The sequence below is a fragment of the Rhinatrema bivittatum genome, chromosome 13, assembly GCF_901001135.1.
Source record: "Rhinatrema bivittatum chromosome 13, aRhiBiv1.1, whole genome shotgun sequence".
Classification (NCBI taxonomy): domain Eukaryota; kingdom Metazoa; phylum Chordata; class Amphibia; order Gymnophiona; family Rhinatrematidae; genus Rhinatrema; species Rhinatrema bivittatum.
Genome location: NC_042627.1, coordinates 31,451,147 through 31,469,712, shown reverse-complemented (window position 1 = coordinate 31,469,712; position 18,566 = coordinate 31,451,147). Strand labels below are relative to the sequence as shown.

General features: G+C 42.1%; 1 protein-coding gene across 6 annotated transcripts in view; it reads right to left on the bottom strand.

Annotated features, from left to right (window-relative positions):
• Positions 1 to 18,566, bottom strand: part of ICE2 (interactor of little elongation complex ELL subunit 2) — a 158,966-nt gene that overhangs the window by 87,696 nt on the left and 52,704 nt on the right. For all 6 annotated transcript variants that reach the window (XR_003852373.1, XM_029574921.1, XM_029574922.1 and 3 more), the window contains one exon: positions 14,990 to 15,174. Coding sequence is in view for 5 of the 6 variants with exons in the window: in XM_029574921.1 (XP_029430781.1) it covers positions 14,990 to 15,174 (185 nt within the window). In the remaining variant the exon portion in view is untranslated. The remainder of the gene's footprint in view (positions 1 to 14,989; positions 15,175 to 18,566) is intronic.

The following is an 18,566-nucleotide window of genomic DNA, read 5'->3' as shown; positions in this document are numbered from 1 at the left end:
AAAGTATAATTGAAGTGTAGAAATTTATAATGTAATGTGGACTTCCACACGAAGTGTAATGTCACTAGTAAATAAACCTGTAATTGCTGTTGACTCCGAAACTGATATTCCCACTATTGCAGCTGGTTATTTGAGACTTAGTGGGTATATCAGATTCGGAGTCAACAGCAATTACAGGGTTATTTACTGGTGACATCACACTTCGTGTGGAAGTCCACATTACATTATTAATTTCTACACTTCAATTATACTTTTCCAGAAGAAAATGGTATGGTAATAAGACTGTCTACACATGCTTAACTGATTATTTATACAGCCCCTGAGGCAGCCCCCGCGAGTGGGGCGAAACACCCCTGGTATGGGCAATAAAGTGACTGACTGGGTTAGAAACTGGTTGAATGGAAGGCGACAAAGGGCAGTGATAAATGGAGTTCACTCCGAAGAGAGGCGTGTTATTAGATGTATGCTGCAGGGATCAGTCCCTGGACTAGTTCTTTTCAACATTCTCGTGACACTGCGGAAGGATTGTTGGGAAAGATTTGATTTTTGCGGATGATACCAAAATCTACAACAGGGTAGACAATCATGAAGGAGTGGTAAACATGAGGAGAGAACGCAAGAAGTTCAAAGAATAGTCTAGAGTTGGACTACTGTGATTTAATACTAAAAATTGCAGAATCATATATTTAGGATAGAAAAACCCCAAAGAAAGGTACAGTATAGGAGGTGAAATTCTTCTAACCACAAAAGTAGTGTGGAATCTGGGGGCAGTACAAAAGGAGGAGACAATATTGTCCCTTTATAAGACTCAGATGAGATGTCATTTGGAATACTGTGTACACTTCTGGAGGCTGCACCTTCAAAAGGATATAAACCGGTTGGAATTGGTCCAGATGGTGGCTACTAAAATGGTTATTAGTCTTCAATCTAAAGCATATCGGAACAGATTTAAAGATCTAAACATATATACTCTAGAGCAGAGCTTTCCAAAGTGTGTGTCGCGACACTTTGGTGTGTCGCCTGAGGTGTGCCACGCAAGCCCGGTGCACGTGACACACCAGCAAGTGGGAGCCAATGCGGCCGCCGGTGGAGCTCATCCCACTGGCGGCTGAGTGTGCAGGCACACACAGCCGGAAGATCGGTAAGGCCGTGGTGAGTTCACGTCACCACGGCCCGAAGAAAAAGGGCACGTCTAAACGTGCAGGTGCTCCGCCTCCTTCCTGCCCACGCGGCCCCGGAAGAAAAATGTTGCCGGAGCCGCACGGGCAGGAAGGAGATGAAGCAGCCGCGTGCAGAAGAGGAGCCGCGTTGTTGCAGCGGGCGAGAAGAGGCCCGGTAGCAGGGCCCCCACCGCGGATCGGATCGGCCCGAGAAGATCAGGGCCGCTGCAGAGCCGATCCTGCAGCGACCCGTGAAGAGGCCCAGAGGTAAGAGAGAGGCTGAGGGCCCGTAGAGTGCGTGTATTAGCTGAGTTGAGAGATTGGGTGCCTGTATGAGCTCAGCTGAGTTGAGAGATTGGGTGCCTGTATGAGCTGAATTGAGAGATTGTGTGCGTGTATGAGATGAGTTGAGAGATTGGGTGCCTGTGTGAGTTGAGAGACTGGGTGTGGGAGTGAGGATCTCAATGTTTGCAGAGACAGCATGTGAGAGCCTGTGTGTGTGTGTGAGAGAGACAGCATGTGACAGTGAGAGCCTGTGCATGAGCAAGACAGCATGTGGGAGTGAGAGAGAGCCTGGGTGTGTGAGAGTCAGACAGCATGTGCAAGAGAGAGACTGTGTATGAATGATTGTATGAGAGAGAGAGCATGTGAGAATGAGAGCCTGTGTGTGTGTGTGAGAGAGAGAGAAAGCATGTGAGAATGAGAACCTGACTTTATGTTTGAGGGAAGAAGATAGATGGAGAGAAAAGAAATAGAAAAAAAGACAATATGAAATGAATTGGCAAAAAAATAGGAAAGGGGAGGTGGAACAAAAAAGCCTGGGACCAACCAATTAGAAAACTAAGATTAGACAGCAAAGGTAAAAAAAAAAAAAAGAAATAAATTACTTTTTACTGATTGGCACATGTAATCTTTGTTAATGTCAAGAGTAGCACTTTCTCTATGCGGATCTCACAATGTACGAGATCAACATGGAGGAACTGGAAACCCACAGGGCCTGCACAGAGGAGGCAGCAGAATGGGCTTCAGTGCCAATAGCAGCAATCAGCTCCTCCCCAATAGCCATGCGGCATCAGTGGCAGCAGAGGAATGAGAGAGGCTCCGAGGTTGCTGGCAAAAGAAAGAGAGGGGGTCTGCCTTTAGTGTGTGCATGTGTATGAATGGGTGCCTGCCTGGGGGTGTATGTGTGTGAATGGATGGGTGCCTGCCTGGGGGATGGTGAGGGAGTGGTGTGAAAATGAATGGGAGCCTGCCTGGGGGTCAGTTTTAGTGTGTGAGAATGACTGGGAACTTGCCTGGGTGTGTGTGTGTTTGTGTGTATGTGAGGGAGCCAGAGAGAGTGTGTATGAGAAAATCCAGGGGAGTAAGAGTTTGTGTGTGGTGTGTGTGTGGAGGGGGAGAGAGTGTCTTAGAGCTTGAGAGTGTGTCAGTGTCTGTGAGAGCGAGAGGTTATGGTGGGTATAAGAGCCTGAATGTGTATGTATGTGACAGTGTATGTGTGAGAGAATGGACATGTGAGTCTGTGTGAGAGAGGATAACCTCTGGGAAATTGTAAAAAATGTATATGATTTTAATTAATAGAAATTCTATTTATCAGTAGTTTTAAAATATTATTTTATTAGTATGGTTTTACTATTATAACTGATGCTTTATGTTTCTTGATTTTGTTTGTTTTATGAGGAATGGTGGTTCTGTTTTTCCATTGTTAATACACAGAGTCTGGCTTCTTGGGGTTTCCATTTCAGTTTTTGTCTAATTTGTGCTCCTTTATTTTGTATTCTGTATTTGGTGAGGGTCTGTCTCTGCTCTGTGTGTGTGACCATGATGAGAGATTCTGCTAGCATAGGGATCTATAGCAATCAGGTTTGTTTTGTTTCCTCAATAGGTGGTGTATTGGTATTCTAGGACCCAGTGTAATATTTACCCATGCTTTTTCACAGGTAGGGTTATTGTTGTTTGAGACCTTGGTGTTATTACTGTTATGTTACAATGGGATTGCAGTATAGATTTTGAGTGTCTTTTTTGCGAGGTTTTATTTTAGTTCACAATGTGCCTGGCAGTGGAAGGTGTTTGTGCTGCTGTTACTGTGAGGTGACACCAGCATTTGAAAATATCTTTTAGTATGATGAGCTGTAAGGGAAACATCCAAGCTCCATTGTTTGGGGGAATTTCAGTGGATGCACAGAGTTACAGAACTGGAGGTGCAGGATTTATATTGACATTCTGTCCCTTCCTATATATTCCAGATTTCACTCTCATAGCCATATAGAATTAGTTGAATGAGGCTATCAAATAATTATATAGTGTGAAACTGGCCAGCTTTTTAAAATTATGCAGAAGACCCTTTGGACTTTTTTATTAACACCAAATATTCAAAAGCTGTGTTCATCCCATCAAGCTCATATATCTCATTAAAGAGGTAAATTGAATAACACAATAACTTTGTTTTATTATTGTTACTCATAAATTATAACAATAACATTAATCTTGGAATATTATATATTTTTAATATAAACGAAAGGTTTTCACAAGATATGTTGTGTTGTGAAACATTTTATTATGTATATATTTAAGGAAACATACATAAATTGTCGAAATACATTTCGTTCATTTAACCTTTAACTTCCGGTTTGCTTGTAGACTAATTACTGTGTCCCGAAATTATGTTTGTCTAAAAAGTGTGTCATCAACATGAAAAGTTTGGAAAGCTCTGCTCTAGAGGAATGGCAAGATAGGGAGGAAAAGATAGAGACATTTAAATAATACCAAGATTTCCATGTACGGGAGGTGGGCCTCTTTGAACAGAAAGTATGTTCTAGAATAGGGGTGGCCAGCTCTGGCCCTTATCAACGGGCCAGGTTTTCAGAATATCTATAACGAATATGATTGAAATTTTGCATACAATGGAGAAATGCATGCAAATCTCTCATATGCATATTCATCGTGGATATCTTGAAAACCTGAGGGTTGCATGAAATTTTGTTGTGATCTTACATTAGTAGTGAAAAACATACAATCCATATGATCAGGGCCCCCAGTCTCCCGCAATTGTGTGGCTATGTTAAGGGCTGCAAAATTTGGCCCCTGCCGTGGAATTGGCAAAACTTGGCTAAACTGCCTCAGGAGGCCAGGGATCCTTTTAAAACAAAAGCATTGCTAGCAATGGATGATGCATTTCCCTTCTCCTTTATGCCCTTCACGGAAGAAAAACATTGGTGGTAATGGATGAAGCATTTCCTCTCTCCTCCTTGTCCACCGGTCCCAAAAGAAAAACATTGGTGGTAGTAGACAGCGCAATCTACCATGCCCCTTTGAATTCTTTCACAGTTTGTGTCTTCAACACCTCCTCCAGAAGGGCAATCCAGGCATCCACCACCCTCTCCATAAAGAAATATTTCCTGTCGTTGGTTCTGAGTTATCCTGCTTGATTTCATTTTGTAAACCCTAGTTCTACTGATTTCTTTCCAACGGAAAAGGTTTGACGATTGTGCATCATTAAAATCTTTCAGGTATCTGAAGGTCAGTATCATATCTCGCCTGCACCCCCTCTCTTCCAGGGTATATATATTCAGATCCTTCAGCCTCTCCTCAGAGGTCTTCTGATACAGATCTCACACCATTTTGGTTGCTCTTCTCTGGACCACCTCCTTCCTGTCTTTATCCCCTTCAGATACGGACTCCAGAACTGAACACAGTCCTCCCAAATGAGGCCTCACCAAGAATCAGTACAAGGCATTATCACCTCCTTTTTCTTTCTGGTTATTCCTCTCTCTATGCAGCCCAGAATTCTTCTGACTTTAGATATTACCTGGTGACATTGTTTCACCATCTTCAGATCTCCAGACAATATTACCCCAAGATCTCTCTCCTGGTCCGTGCACATCAGTTTTACATCCCCATAACATACAGCTCTTTTGGATTACTGCACCCCAGACGCATGACACTGCATTTCTTGGCACTGGATCCCTGCTGCTAAATCTTCGACTACTCTTCCGGCTTTCTTACATCACTTTTCAGTCTCTCTATTCCTTCAAGTGTGTCCGATCTTAGTATCATCCACATATAGGCAAACTTTACCTTCTATCCCTTCCACAGTGTCACTCACAAAGATTTTGAACAGAACCGTTCCCAACACAGATCCCTGTGGCATTCCACTTAACACTGTTCTCTCTTCACAATAGGATCCATTTACCATTACGCTATCAGTCAACCAGTTTGAAATCCACACCACCACCTTAGTGCTTACTCTCAAGCTTCTCGTTTTATTTATGTGGGATCATATCAAAAGCTTTGCTGAAATCCAAGTAGATCACATCTAGCGCTTTTACTCAATCCAATTCTCTAGTCAAACAAACAATCATAAAGATCAATAAGATTTGTCTGACAGGACCTCTCTCTGGTAAATCCATGTTGACCTGGGTTCAACAATCCACCAGATTGTAGGTAGTTCACTATCCTTTCCTTCAGCAGAGTCTCCATTAACTTTCCTACCACTGAGGTGAGGCTAACCAGCCTATAGTTTCCTGTCTCCTCTCTGCTACTACTCTTGTGAAGCAGGACCACCACTGCTCTTCTCCAATCCTGCAGCACCACTCCCATTTCCAGGGATCTATTGAACAGATCCTTCAGTGGACCCGCCAGCACATCTTTCAGCTCTATCAGTATCCTGGGGTGTATCTCATCCGGCCCCATGGCCTTGTCCGCTTTCAGTTTGCCTAGCTCCTCCCATACATTATCTTCTGTAAATGGAGTTTTGTCTACTCCATCCCCATCTAAGATCTTGTTAATTAGCAATTGGCCTTCTCCAGGGTCTTCTTCAGTGAATACCAAACTGAAGTATTTGTTTAATATTTCTGCCATTTCTTTGTTACTCTCCAAACATTGCTCCTTGTCACATTTCAATTATACTATATCACTTCTGACCTCCCTTCTTTCACTGATATATCTGAAAAATGTTTGTCTCCTCGCTTTACCTCTTTGGCCATCCTTTTTCCGCTTGACCTTTTGCTTGTCAATTCTTTCTTCGTCTCCCTCAGTTTTAACAGATATTCTTCCCTATGTTCCTATTTTTGGGCTCCTTTACACTTCTTGAATGCTGTTCTTTTTGCCTTTTTTTCAGCCACTTCCTTAGCAAACCAGATCTGTTTCTTTTTCCTCTTACTCGTTTACTTTTCTAACATATAGCTTTTGTAATAGCTCCTTTTAACTTGGCCCACTGTTGGTTCCACCTCACCCATTTTCTCCCATCTTCCATTTCTTTCTCCAGGTATGTCACCATTTCAATAAAGTCTGTATTTTTGAAATTCAAAACCCAGGACTTTGTGTGTCTTCTCTGCATCTTATTTGCAAAATCAACCCATATCATCTGATGATCACTGCTGCTCAAGTGAGTTCCTACCTGAACATCTGAGACATTACCACCATTAGTAAGCACTAGATCGAGTATCATTCCCTTTTTCATGGGTTCCATTACCATTTGTTTGAACAGAGGCCCTTGAAGGGCAACCACTTTCTCTCTACTTCTCGGAGATTTTGCAGAAGGGATACACCGATCCACATCTGGCAGATTAAAGTCTCCAATGAGCAACACCCTTCTTTCCCACCTTTTGGATGTCTTCTATGTCCAGTTCTTCTGTTTGAGTCAGTTGCCTGTAGACCACACCAATAAAAATGGAAGTACCATCTTTTTTTAAGATGGTCCACAATGCTTCTTCTCTGTCCCATGTTCCTTGCAATTCAGTTGCTTGGATACTGTTTTTGACAAAGAGCTACTCCTTTTCTGTCCTCTCTATTCTTTCTTAGCATTCTTTCTTAGATTGGGATATGGCCCAGGATGGCCATATCCCAATCATGAGAATTGGTGAACCATGTCTCTGTAACTGCAACAATGTCCAAGTCTACCTCCCCCATTAGGGCCTGCAAATCCAGGATTTTGTTACCCAGACTATGAACATTTGTAGTAATAGCTTTCTATCTGTTCTTCCTAGTGAACTTTTCTACATTTTTGAACTGATCAATTTTGTTACTTTTTCTTTCCTCCTCCTGTTTTGCTTGGGGGTGGCATGCCAAGTTCCCTGGCCACCTCCTGCCACCCCCGTTCCTTAGTTTAAGTGCCTGATAACATATGATCTGAATTTTCACTTAGCTTCCTCTTTCCTGTCATTGACAAATGTAGTACAACGAGCAAAAGGGAAAACTAGTTACTGGCTTGGAAAAATAGCTCACTTTATATTTTTTGTCTTTTATAATTTTAAATTTTTACATTTTTATTTTTATTTTTTTAACAATTTTACTCATAAAAAAATTTTAAGGAAAAGGTGAACTGCATCAGCAAGCCAGTCAGCGTCTCTCCTACAACCTGGAGAGCGCTCGGTCTTCTCAATCACTTGCAGTCACTTAGGTGTACTGTTAATTATTATCAATGCATTTGAATCATATAACTCAAAAAGAAATCCTTGTTGCACGCCACTTTACAGGTAAGGCTCATAGACAACATCCATGCGAGTTAGACGGTATTGAGAACTTTACAGGTAAGGCTCAACTACGGCTGAAGTTTCGCTAGCAACAGCTTCATCAGGAACCAAGAGTGACAAAATTGACACGATGGAATTCTACAGACAATTCCGTCTCTTGTAACAATACACCTAAGTGACTGCATGTGATTGAGAAGACCGAGCGCTCTCCAGGTTGTAGGAGAGATGCTGACTGGCTTGCTGATGCAGTTCACTTTTTCCTTAAAAAATTTTTATGAGTAAAATTGTAAAAAAAAAATGTAAAAATTTAAAATTATAAAAGACAAAAAATATAAAGTGAGCTATTTTTCCAAGTCAGTAACTAGTTTTCCCTTTTGCTTGTTGTATTTCTTTTTTGTGGGATTACTTTGTTCTTTTGTTTTCATTGACAAATGTAGGCCATCATTACCATATAATCTTTTATTGTTCCATACACGACCCCAGCTTCCAATGTATTCAAATCCACATTCTTTATACCGGGTTTTGAGCCAGGCATTGAAGTTATCTATATGACGACCTTTCCTTTCCCATTCCGTGAACAGGTAATACTTCTGAAAAGGCAATAGTCTTTGCCATGTGTCTAATCTTTTTCCCAGATTTTGGAAATCTTTCAGTACTTTATGGGCATCGTTTCTAGCAAGGTCATTGGTCCCCAGATGGATTATAACATTGATATCCGATTTCTTACTTTCTTCTATAATTGCATTGATCACTTTGTTTGCATTTCTGGTAGCTTCAAAGTTGGGGAAACTGGTTGTCTCAGAGACACAGGTCTTATTCTACCAGAGCCCAATGTAAACCATTTATACCTGAGTTTCTGAATCCTCTGTGAGAGTTGGGAGACATATACAGGATGCTGCAAGGAAAGGGAGGTTATTTGAATCTTGCATAATATCTTCTTCAGGTACATTAGTTCCTTATTCACGGCAGACAGCTGAAGGCAAATTAGACAACCCTTAAATCTCCAAATGATAGGCCTTGGGATATAAGCACCACAATTGTTGCACTGAATAAAAGACATTTTTCTAATAGAGACTAAGTTAGTTAAGAGATTGGTATTTCAGGCCTAATTATTTGATTACCCTATGTTCTTAGTAGAAATATTTAAGAAGCAAACATTCTAGGGATGGGAGGGAGGGAACAAACAGCAGAGAGAAAAAACATTATATTGGGGAAATACAGAGTAAAGTTGCATTAAATTAGATTTTTAAATTTAGCCAAAGCAGGAACAGGTATGCGGTGCTGGAAGCAGATACATGTTGCTGCCATGTATCCTAATATTTTCATGAAGTGAGCAGAAACCTGCTTCTGATGGGAAAAAGTAAAAATTATCTTTGTAAGATGGACTGCCATAGACTAAGGGGGTCATTTTCCAAGGAGTTACCGCAGGAGATAATTCCGCAAATCGCGCTAACAGCCGTTAACGCGATTTGCGAATGCAAATTTTTAATTTTGTATTCAGGGGGCGGAGTTGGGCTGGAGCATATGTAAAGTAGGAAAGAGTTATCGTGTGCTCATTCGCGGTACGTTGTGCGCTAGAGGCCGGTAAAGGTTTATCACAGTTCACGACGTTTCCGGACAGCCTGTTTCAGTATCCTGCAGGGAGAGAGAGAGAGGGAGAGGGAGAGGGAGAGGGAGAGAGAGAGAGAGACTTGCTATAATGTCTACTCCCTAGACAGGTATTTGTATCCCTATGAGAGGCCCACCTAGTAACTCGAGGTGGGGATTAGGTATGAGTGTAGGGGGTTGGGGGCCGCTTTCACATTCAACATGAGACGTACGAACAGAACAGTGGTCTCTTGTGAAGATTTGATGGCCTTCGGAGTAAGGAAACTCACTCCAAGATGAGATTTGGGCAATGTTCTCTCAAACTAGCTTGATGGACACTCTACCTGGGCAACAACAAGCTAGTTTGAGAGAACATTGCCCAAATCTCATCTTGGAGTGAGTTTCCTTACTCCAAAGGCCATCAAATCTTCACAAGAGACCACTGTTCTGTTCGTACGTCTCATGTTGAATGTGAAAGCGGCCCCCAACCCCCTACACTCATACCTAATCCCCACCTCAAATTACTAGGTGGGCCTCTCATAGGGATACAAATACCTGTCTAGGGAGTAGACATTATAGCAAGTCTCTCTCTCTCTCCCTCCCCCCCCCCGGTTGTTTTATCGTGCACAGCGAAGATGTTTTCGCGATTCGCGAATACATTGCGGCATGCGAAGTTTCCCCGCTGCACGAAAAAAGCCTCATTTGCATGGGAAACGCCCCTTAATGCGTTACCAATGCGATATTGGAAAATGAGGCCCTAAGGGAGAAATGCCTTTCCTTGCATAGTATCAAAATAGACTCCTTTAAAGTCTATTATGAGAGTGGACTCCAAATTGGATTTCGGGAGATTGATGATATATTCTATGGTTTGGAGGGTATTCATCATAAGAAGTATGGAGGAATGAGCTCTTGAAGAGAATGGCTGGATATGAGCCAGTCTAAAATTGGTTTGCTCTTCCTTGGATGAGTATAATCTACTGCAAGAACTCTATATTGGTAATGATAGTCTATAATGGTTAAACAAAAATTCTGTGACTTTTGTGAATCGGGATATGCAACGAATCACATCATGTGACAGATTGCATAAGTTGTAGAAGACTTTAAAACAATGCTCTTCAAATTCAACAATGCAAATTTCAACAATACAAATTCATCAATATTCAAAGTCTACAAATTGAGTGTTGTGAACTACAATGTGCACCAAATTCGTAAGATGGACCAAACAACTCAAAAGGTTAAAAAAAAAAAGACACCAAATAATCTGGAATGCTACATGAGCATTTAAAAGCAAAAATAGGAACTTTTCCAACAATGAATACTTTTGCAGCAAAGATCAATGTTTCCTGATTTAAGTTATTTTACCCCCCCCCCCAAATTGAATAAGTTAAAACAGAAAGTAACTGAGAAACTTCAAGATTCTTTTTCTTTACCAAATGAAGGTCTCAATTAACATATAGAGTTCATTTGTAAGCTCGTCAAATACCAGATCATAGATATCCACTCTCATGAGCCATGTCAGCTGCATTCTTCTTGAAGTTAGACACTGAGGAACATGCATCACATAGATAGGATTTTAGAGAGTGCTGGGGAGGAGCCTGCTGTCTGGTACATATGGGTACCAATGACATAGGAAAGCGCAGGAGGGAGGTTCTGGAAGCCAAATTTAGGGTTTTATGTAGAAAGCTGAAATCCAGAACCTCCAGGATGGCATTCTCAGAAATGCTCCCCATTCCACATGCAGGTCCCTGGAGGCAGGCAGAGCTCCAAAGTCTCAATGCGTGGATGAGATGTTGGTGCAAGGAAGAGGGTTTTAGATTTATTAGGAACTGGGCTTCATTTTGGGAAAGGGGGGGAGGGGGGCCTTTTCCGAAAGGATGGGCTCCACCTTAACCAGAGTAGAACCAGGCTGCTGGCACTAACCTTTAAAAAGGAGATAGTGCAGCTTTTAAACTAAACTAGATGATGGAGGAAAGTCAATAGTCGCTCAGAAGCGTATGGTTCAGAATGATGTATCTTTGAAGGATACTAAGAGAACAGGGAAATTAAGGAATCCCAGTAGAAACGTTGTAATAAATGCCAAAGGGGACCAGGTGCCTTTATAAAGTGCAAAAAGATTCCAAATTACCCATCAACGGATGAGCAGGTTGTTAATACAAACAAGAAACATACTTTGAAGTGTGATATATTGTGCTGAGTGAGTGTGATAAACCATCGCCAAAGGTGTTTAAAGTTTGGACGCGGAGAGCGAAGTTTTGAGCAACTGTTATCGAGAGCGTTAAGAATCATTATTGCGGAGTGCAGCAAAAAGTTTAATACTGAGCGGCAAAAAGTTTAAAACTGTGATTTAGAGTGTTGAAGAATTAATAAATTGAAAAAGACTGAGCAATTTTTTGAGATTTTAAGTGCACAAATATTTTTTTCACATAAAAGTATTCAAAAAATGTTTTAAAAAAAGCTAAGGTAGGATGGAGGTCAGTTTATGATTACAACTTATAAAATTCTGTGTACAAGGCTGAGGGGGCATGTCACGGATAATGTATGAAACTTTCCTCATCCTATTACATGAGTGATGGTCGCTGCATCTCAAAAAAGATATAATTTTGATGGAAAAGGTACAGAGAAGGGCTACCAAAATGATAAGGGGAATGGAACAACTCCCCTATGAGGAAAGACTAAAGAGGTTAGGACTTTTCAGCTTGGAGAAGAGACGACTGAGGGGGGATATGATAGAGGTGTTTAAAATCATGAGAGGTCTAGAACGGGTAGATGTGAATCGGTTATTTACTCTTTCGGATAGTAGAAAGACTAGGGGACACTCCATGAAGTTAGCATGGGGCACATTTAAAACTAATTGGAGAAAGTTCTTTTTTACTCAACGCACAATTAAACTCTGGAATTTGTTGCCAGAGAATGTGGTTCGTGCAGTTAGTATAGCTGTGTTTAAAAAAGGATTGGATAAGTTCTTGGAGGAGAAGTCCATTACCTGCTATTAAGTTCACTTAGAGAATAGCCACTGCCATTAGCAATGGTTACATGGAATAGACTTAGTTTTTGGGTACTTGCCAGGTTCTTATGGCCTGGATTGGCCACTGTTGGAAACAGGATGTTGGGCTTGATGGACCCTTGGTCTGACCCAGTATGGCATTTTCTTATGTTCTTATGTGACTCGGTTATTTATACTTTCAAATAATAGAAGGACTAGGGGGCATTCCATGAAGTTAGCAAGTAGCACATTTAAGACCAATCGGAGAAAATTCTTTTTCACTCAACGCAAAATAAAGCTCTGGAATTTGTTGCCAGAGGATGTGGTTAGTGCAGTTAGTGTAGCAGGGTTCAAAAAAGGTTTGGATAAGTTCTTGGAGGAGAAGTCCATTAATGGCTATTAATCAATTTTACTTAGGGAATAGCCACTATTATTAATTGCATCAGTAGCATGGGATCTTCTTAGTGTTTGGGTAATTGCCAGTTCCTTGTGGCTTGGTTTTGGCCTCTGTTGGAAACAGGATGCTGGGCTTGATGGACCCTTGGTCTGACCCAGCATGGCAATTTCTTATGTTCTTAAATAATGGAGTTTTTCTATATATACATTGAGGGGCGGATCTTCAAAACTCCGCGAATAGCTTACTTTTGTTTGCGCTCCAGGCGCAAACAAAAGTAAGCTGGATTTTAGTAGATACGCGCGGAGCCGCGCGTATCTACTAAAAAACCTGGGTCGGCGCGCGCAAGGCTAACAATTTTGTATAGCCGGCGCGCGCCGAGCCGCGCGGCCTACCCCCGTTCCCTCCGAGGCCGCTCCGAAATCGGAGCGGCCTCGGAGGGAATCCTCTAACACCCTCCCCTAACCTTCCTCTCCCTTCCTCTACCTAACCCACCCGCCCGGCCCTGTCTAACCCCCCCCCTTACCTTTGTTGGGGGATTTACGCCTCCCAGAGGGAGGCGTAAATCCCCGCGCGCCAGCGGGCCTCCTCCGCGCCGGGCCGCGACCTGGGGGCGGGTACGGAGGGTGCGGCCACGCCCCCCGTACCCGCCCCCAAAACGGCGCGCCGACAGGGACCGCCCCCCCGACACGCCCCCGACACGCCCCCCTCGGAGAACCCCGGGACTTACGCGAGTCCCGGGGCTCTGCGCGCGCCGGTGGGCCTATGTAAAATAGGCGCACCGGCGCGCAGGGCCCTGCTCGCGTAAATCCGCCCGGATTTACGCGAGCAGGGCTCTGAAAATCCGCCCCTTAATGTCATATAACATTGATTCTAAAGGAAATGCATTGGCTACCACTAACATATAGAATCCACATTAAAACCTTAATATTAATTCAAAAAACATTATACAACGATAAAGTCGAATGGCTCAACGCGGCCCTCCATTTTCACACACCACAAAGAAATATGCGTTCAGCAAACAATGGCACACTACCCATACCCTCTCCCAAATTGACACATTTAAACACCGTAAGAGAGCGAGCTTTATCCTTAGCAGGACCAAACCTATGGAATTCTTTACCATCAGACCTAAGATTAGAGGCAAACCCCCAAACTTTCAAAAAGAAAATAAAGACATGGTTAGTCCAGAAAGCTTTCACATAACCAGAACATGGCAACTCTTTCATGACCTTAAGTTTTCATTTTTTAGAGTTTATTTCTATGTATCAGATGCCATTTGTTGCATATGATATTTTAACTTGTTTAGTTTTATCTATTACAGTGCCTTTTATTATCATAAGATGTTTCCTTTTTGAAAATTTGTTCATTTCAATTTAAATGTATTTTAATTAATTCTGTAATTCATTGTATATTTATTTAATTGTGTTTCTTATGTGGAAAAGAGGATTTGCAACCAAAAAAGGACTGAACTTCATAATCTGGGTAAACAAATAAGCATGGGGGTAGCTTACTTATTACGGCGGTTACTACCCTAAACCAATTAAGCCTAATACATCACTTTGAAAGCATATACAGCGTTGCTCTCTGCTTCAACGGCAGGGGGAAATGAGGAAAAAAGGATTTACATTCAGACAACATCCAACAAAGCATCAATCTGTGCAGTCTGGGCAAACAAGCATTGGGGTAACTTGCTGGATGCGGCGATTAGTACCCTTAACCATAAGCCTTATGCCCACCTTTGATGCAACTCCAACATTGTTCTCTGCATCAATGAAAAGGGATGGCAGGAAATTTGAACCAAACAGTTACCAACAAGGTTGATGAAACAGATAAGTATGGGAAAATAAGTGTGGAAGCTTGCTGGGCAGATTAGATGGGCCGATTGGTCTTTTTCTGCCATCATTTTCTTTGTTTCTATGTAATCTGTTGTAAACCGATGTGATGTTCCCACGAACATTGGTATATAAAAATAAATAAATAAATAAATAAATACAAATGCTAGAATTCTAAAAAAAAAAAAATAAGATGGGAGAGTTAGAGTGTATAGCACTGGATGAAGCGGTAGATATAATTGGCATTTCAGAGACGTGGTGGAAGGAGGATAACCAAAGGGACACTGTCATAGCAGGGTACAAATTATATCGAAATGAGAGCATTGAGTCCAACAGGATAAAAGTTCTGCAGGAAACAAAAGGCAATGTTGAATCTACTGCTGCAGCAGCAGCCCCTTCTAGCTGACCAGCATCTGCAAGGTTTCTGGGTCATCTGGGTATGACTGGGAGGAGAAGGGGCAGCAGAAAATGTTGAGTGTACTAGGGCGAATCTGGAGGAAAGCTTTACAGTTTTCAAAACGTTTGCGTCAAAATGTGAAGAGCAAAGAAATACATACATGCCCTTCAGCCTTGTATTCGCTGACCCATTTGTCTAGCATTATTGCAGTGAGAGACACAAATGGCTTTTTAGACATCAGCAGGTCCAAAGCTACTTCATGAAAAGTCTGGTTCTTCTCTCTCACAGTCATCTCCTTTTTTGGAAGAGGAGAGTCAATATAAACCATCTTCATAGGCTTCGAATCTGATTGGAAAGAGAAAGTCCAAAATGAATAGATAAATGGGCCTCGCAAGGTTAATCTGTGAGAATTAGTAACATTGAGCAGGCAGGGACGGCCAATTCCTGTCCTCAAAAAGCCACAAACAAGCCAGGTTTTCGGGATATCCACAATGAACATGCATGAGGTAGATATGCATGCACTGCCTCCATTATGTGCAAACCTACCTCATGCATATTCATTGTGGATATCCCGAAAACCTGGCTTGTTTATGGCTCTTGAGGTCCAGAGTTGGCCAGTGCTGACATACAGCCTGATTTTCAAAAGCATTTACATGCTTAAAACTGGGTTTTACATATGTAAATGCACTTAAGTGGCTTTTGAAAATTATGTTATTCAGTTGTCCATAGGTTTTACCTGCTTTAAAGTGCACTTTAAAGCAGGTAAATGGCTTTTGAAAATTGCTATGATAGTATGTTACATTTACATGTGTAACTCCTTTGAAAATTCACCTTTAAGATAAAAATACAAGTAGGCAAAGGTCCATTCCACTGTGAGATAAACACAGTAGTGAAAACTAAAAGGATTGACGTCTATAAAATATAACATACACAAATACTACTGAAAGTCTCAGTACATCACATCACATTTCCTGAAAAATACTGCATTTCACTGTGTAGCAGGCTATAAAAAGGGCATGTTTTCAGCAACAGAAAAATTCTGTTTACTGTTGCTGATAACGCTGGATGTGCAGAAAATCAGAATCAAATCTGAATAGGGCAGACTATTATCCAAGATTAAGACATTTTTAAATTGCTTTTTAATTTTTTATGGGTAGGATTTCTTTTCATCTCAGAAAGGTTTGAAAAGAAATACAACTTTTTGTTTAAGCAAATTATTATTAAACATTGAATAAAGAGTCTTCTTCGGATATTTGAAAAGCACATTGACCTTAAAATGTGCATTTGGTACAGGCCACCACTTATCTAAACAAGTACTGACTTCTCTAGCTGCAGTTCGCCACTGTTACTTACCTGGCTGAAGCGTTCCTGACCTTTTTTTTTAACACACTTTTTTGGAGGGCTTGAAGTTCCATCTCTGACTTGGAGTTAAGTTTCCAGTGCTAAAAAATCCAGGCTGGGCCAATACACCTTTCTGCATTAGGAAGTACTATTTAATACCCTCATTTGCATGGTTATTCCATGTGAGGCAAGTAAGCAGTATTCCCATTTAGGAATGCACATTTTGTGCATGCAAAACTCCTTGCTGCAACGGCAGTAAGTCTTGCACTCTGAAAATGTGCCAATGGGAAAGGTGGTGTTATTCATCCACTTTGGACAAAAACATTTTCTAATCTCCCCCCTCCAGTCTCCATGGCTTAAGAAGGCAAAGAAATTCTGATATCTGGGCTCCCACTAGCTGAGGGAATCTCTGCACCGAAGCTAGAGGAGACATCCTCTTCAGAAACCTCATTAAGGGCTGCCTGCAAAGCTAAGGAGGAACTTGCCACCATAGTAGTTGCATCTGCTGTGGCAGCGACTGGCTCTGTGGTACTCATCGGTTGCATTTACAACTCTCAAATGGTGCCTTGACCATAGCACCAGCAGCAGGACTCTTGGGCTTATGTACCGAAGCGCTCCACTCACACACAATCTACAGCGCCTTAGAATGCCACACTGAATATGATGACTGAACCCTAGAAAGCGAGTTCCATGCCAATGACACAGACACTCCCTAGTCAGCATCAGGGAGAAATTTTGTGCATGTCATTCCCTGAAGGAATCTAAGATGGCTCCTTTTCTAAGAGTAATATTAACTGCAGCACCTTCTACCATCACTACAGAAAATACAATTCAGAATCATCCTCTTCAGAGGGGGCTCCAAATCTCAGCAATCAGGTGGAACACTAGGGATGGCTAGGCAAATCATTTTGAACTTCCAGCTTTCTGACTTCAGAGCAGGGATCCTCTAGCTAAGCTAAAAGAGCTGCTGCTCTGGGCTTACCTTAAGTCACTTCACTCTCCATTGCCTTGGGTAAAATCCAAGGGCCTCATTTTTCCCCATGGACACAGAATGGGAGAAAAGCTGGCCCTAAGACTGTAAGGTGTCTGGGGATAGAGAAATACCTAGAACCTGCACATAACTCACCCTGAACTACCAATAAGGCACAAGCTAAATCCAAATAAAAATACAAAAACCAAAAAACCTTCTTGCCTTCCAAAAGCACAGCACAAAGGATTACATAGAATGGGTTCAAATAATCCTCAAACTACATCAGTTTAAGAAGCTGCTGCATTTCTTACTTATGTCCTGCTTTACTAAGTTCCCCATTAACAAAGGATGGGGGAAAAATCTTAGTAAAATAGGTTCTTAGTTTCGATGACTATGAAATGCCACACCTCAAATTCACTGTATGGCTCAATGCTGCCATCGAGTGGTCAAATGGCCTATTATTATTTAAAAGTAACCTTGAAAGAATCTGTTCTTTTTTGCATTTCAAAATGTTGCCATCAATGTAACAAATCAGATTTTCTAAAACGTTTTTTCAACAAAGTATTACAAGTTAAATATTTTTAGAGGTATTTTTCAATTATTCTCATTTTGACAAGTACTCAAAGATAGATAATCAAATACTTACAAATAAAAGCCCAAAATAGGTCAGCTAAAGTTAATAGATGGATAAATTTAAACAAAACTCACTTCCATTTGCATAGGAATGAGAAATACAGAGGCTTCCAGAAACTCTGGAATTACAGTGGACTTTATTCTATGACATCTGGAAGTGTACCAAAATAAAATTATCTAGAGAAGTAATAGAGCTGCGAGACGCACACTATGGGGCAGATTTTCAAAGGGGTACGCGCATAAGATACGCACGTAACCCCCGAAAAGCTGCCCCTTCCACCCCCTGCGCGCGCCGAGCCTATCTTGCACTTCTATTTTGCTGCACTGCTTATGTTTTTATTATCAAGTGACCGAACACCTATCTTGCATAGGCTCGGCGGTGCGCGTAATTCCCAGGGCTTTCCTGGGGGGAGGGGGGGGGTGGTGGCCGAGGCCTCTGAAAGTGCTCCGGGGCCAGGGAATGGCGCGCCGGGGGCCGGTCGGCGCAGGTGTAACTTTTGAAATAAAGGTGGTGGTGGTGGGGGGGGGGGGGGGAAATTAGTTAGGGCAAGGAAAGAGAAGGTGGGGGTGCCGGAAAGAAAGTTCCCTCCGAGGCCGCTCCGATTTCGGAGCGGCCTCGGAGGGAACGGAGGCAGGCTGAGCGGCTCGGTGTGCGCAGGCTGCCGACTTTGCGCAGCCTTGCATGCGCCGACCCCGGATTTTAAAAGATACGCACGGTTACACGCGTATCTTTTAAAATCCGGCGTACTTTTGTTTGCGCCGGTTGCGCAAAAAGTGCGCGCGCGCATACTTT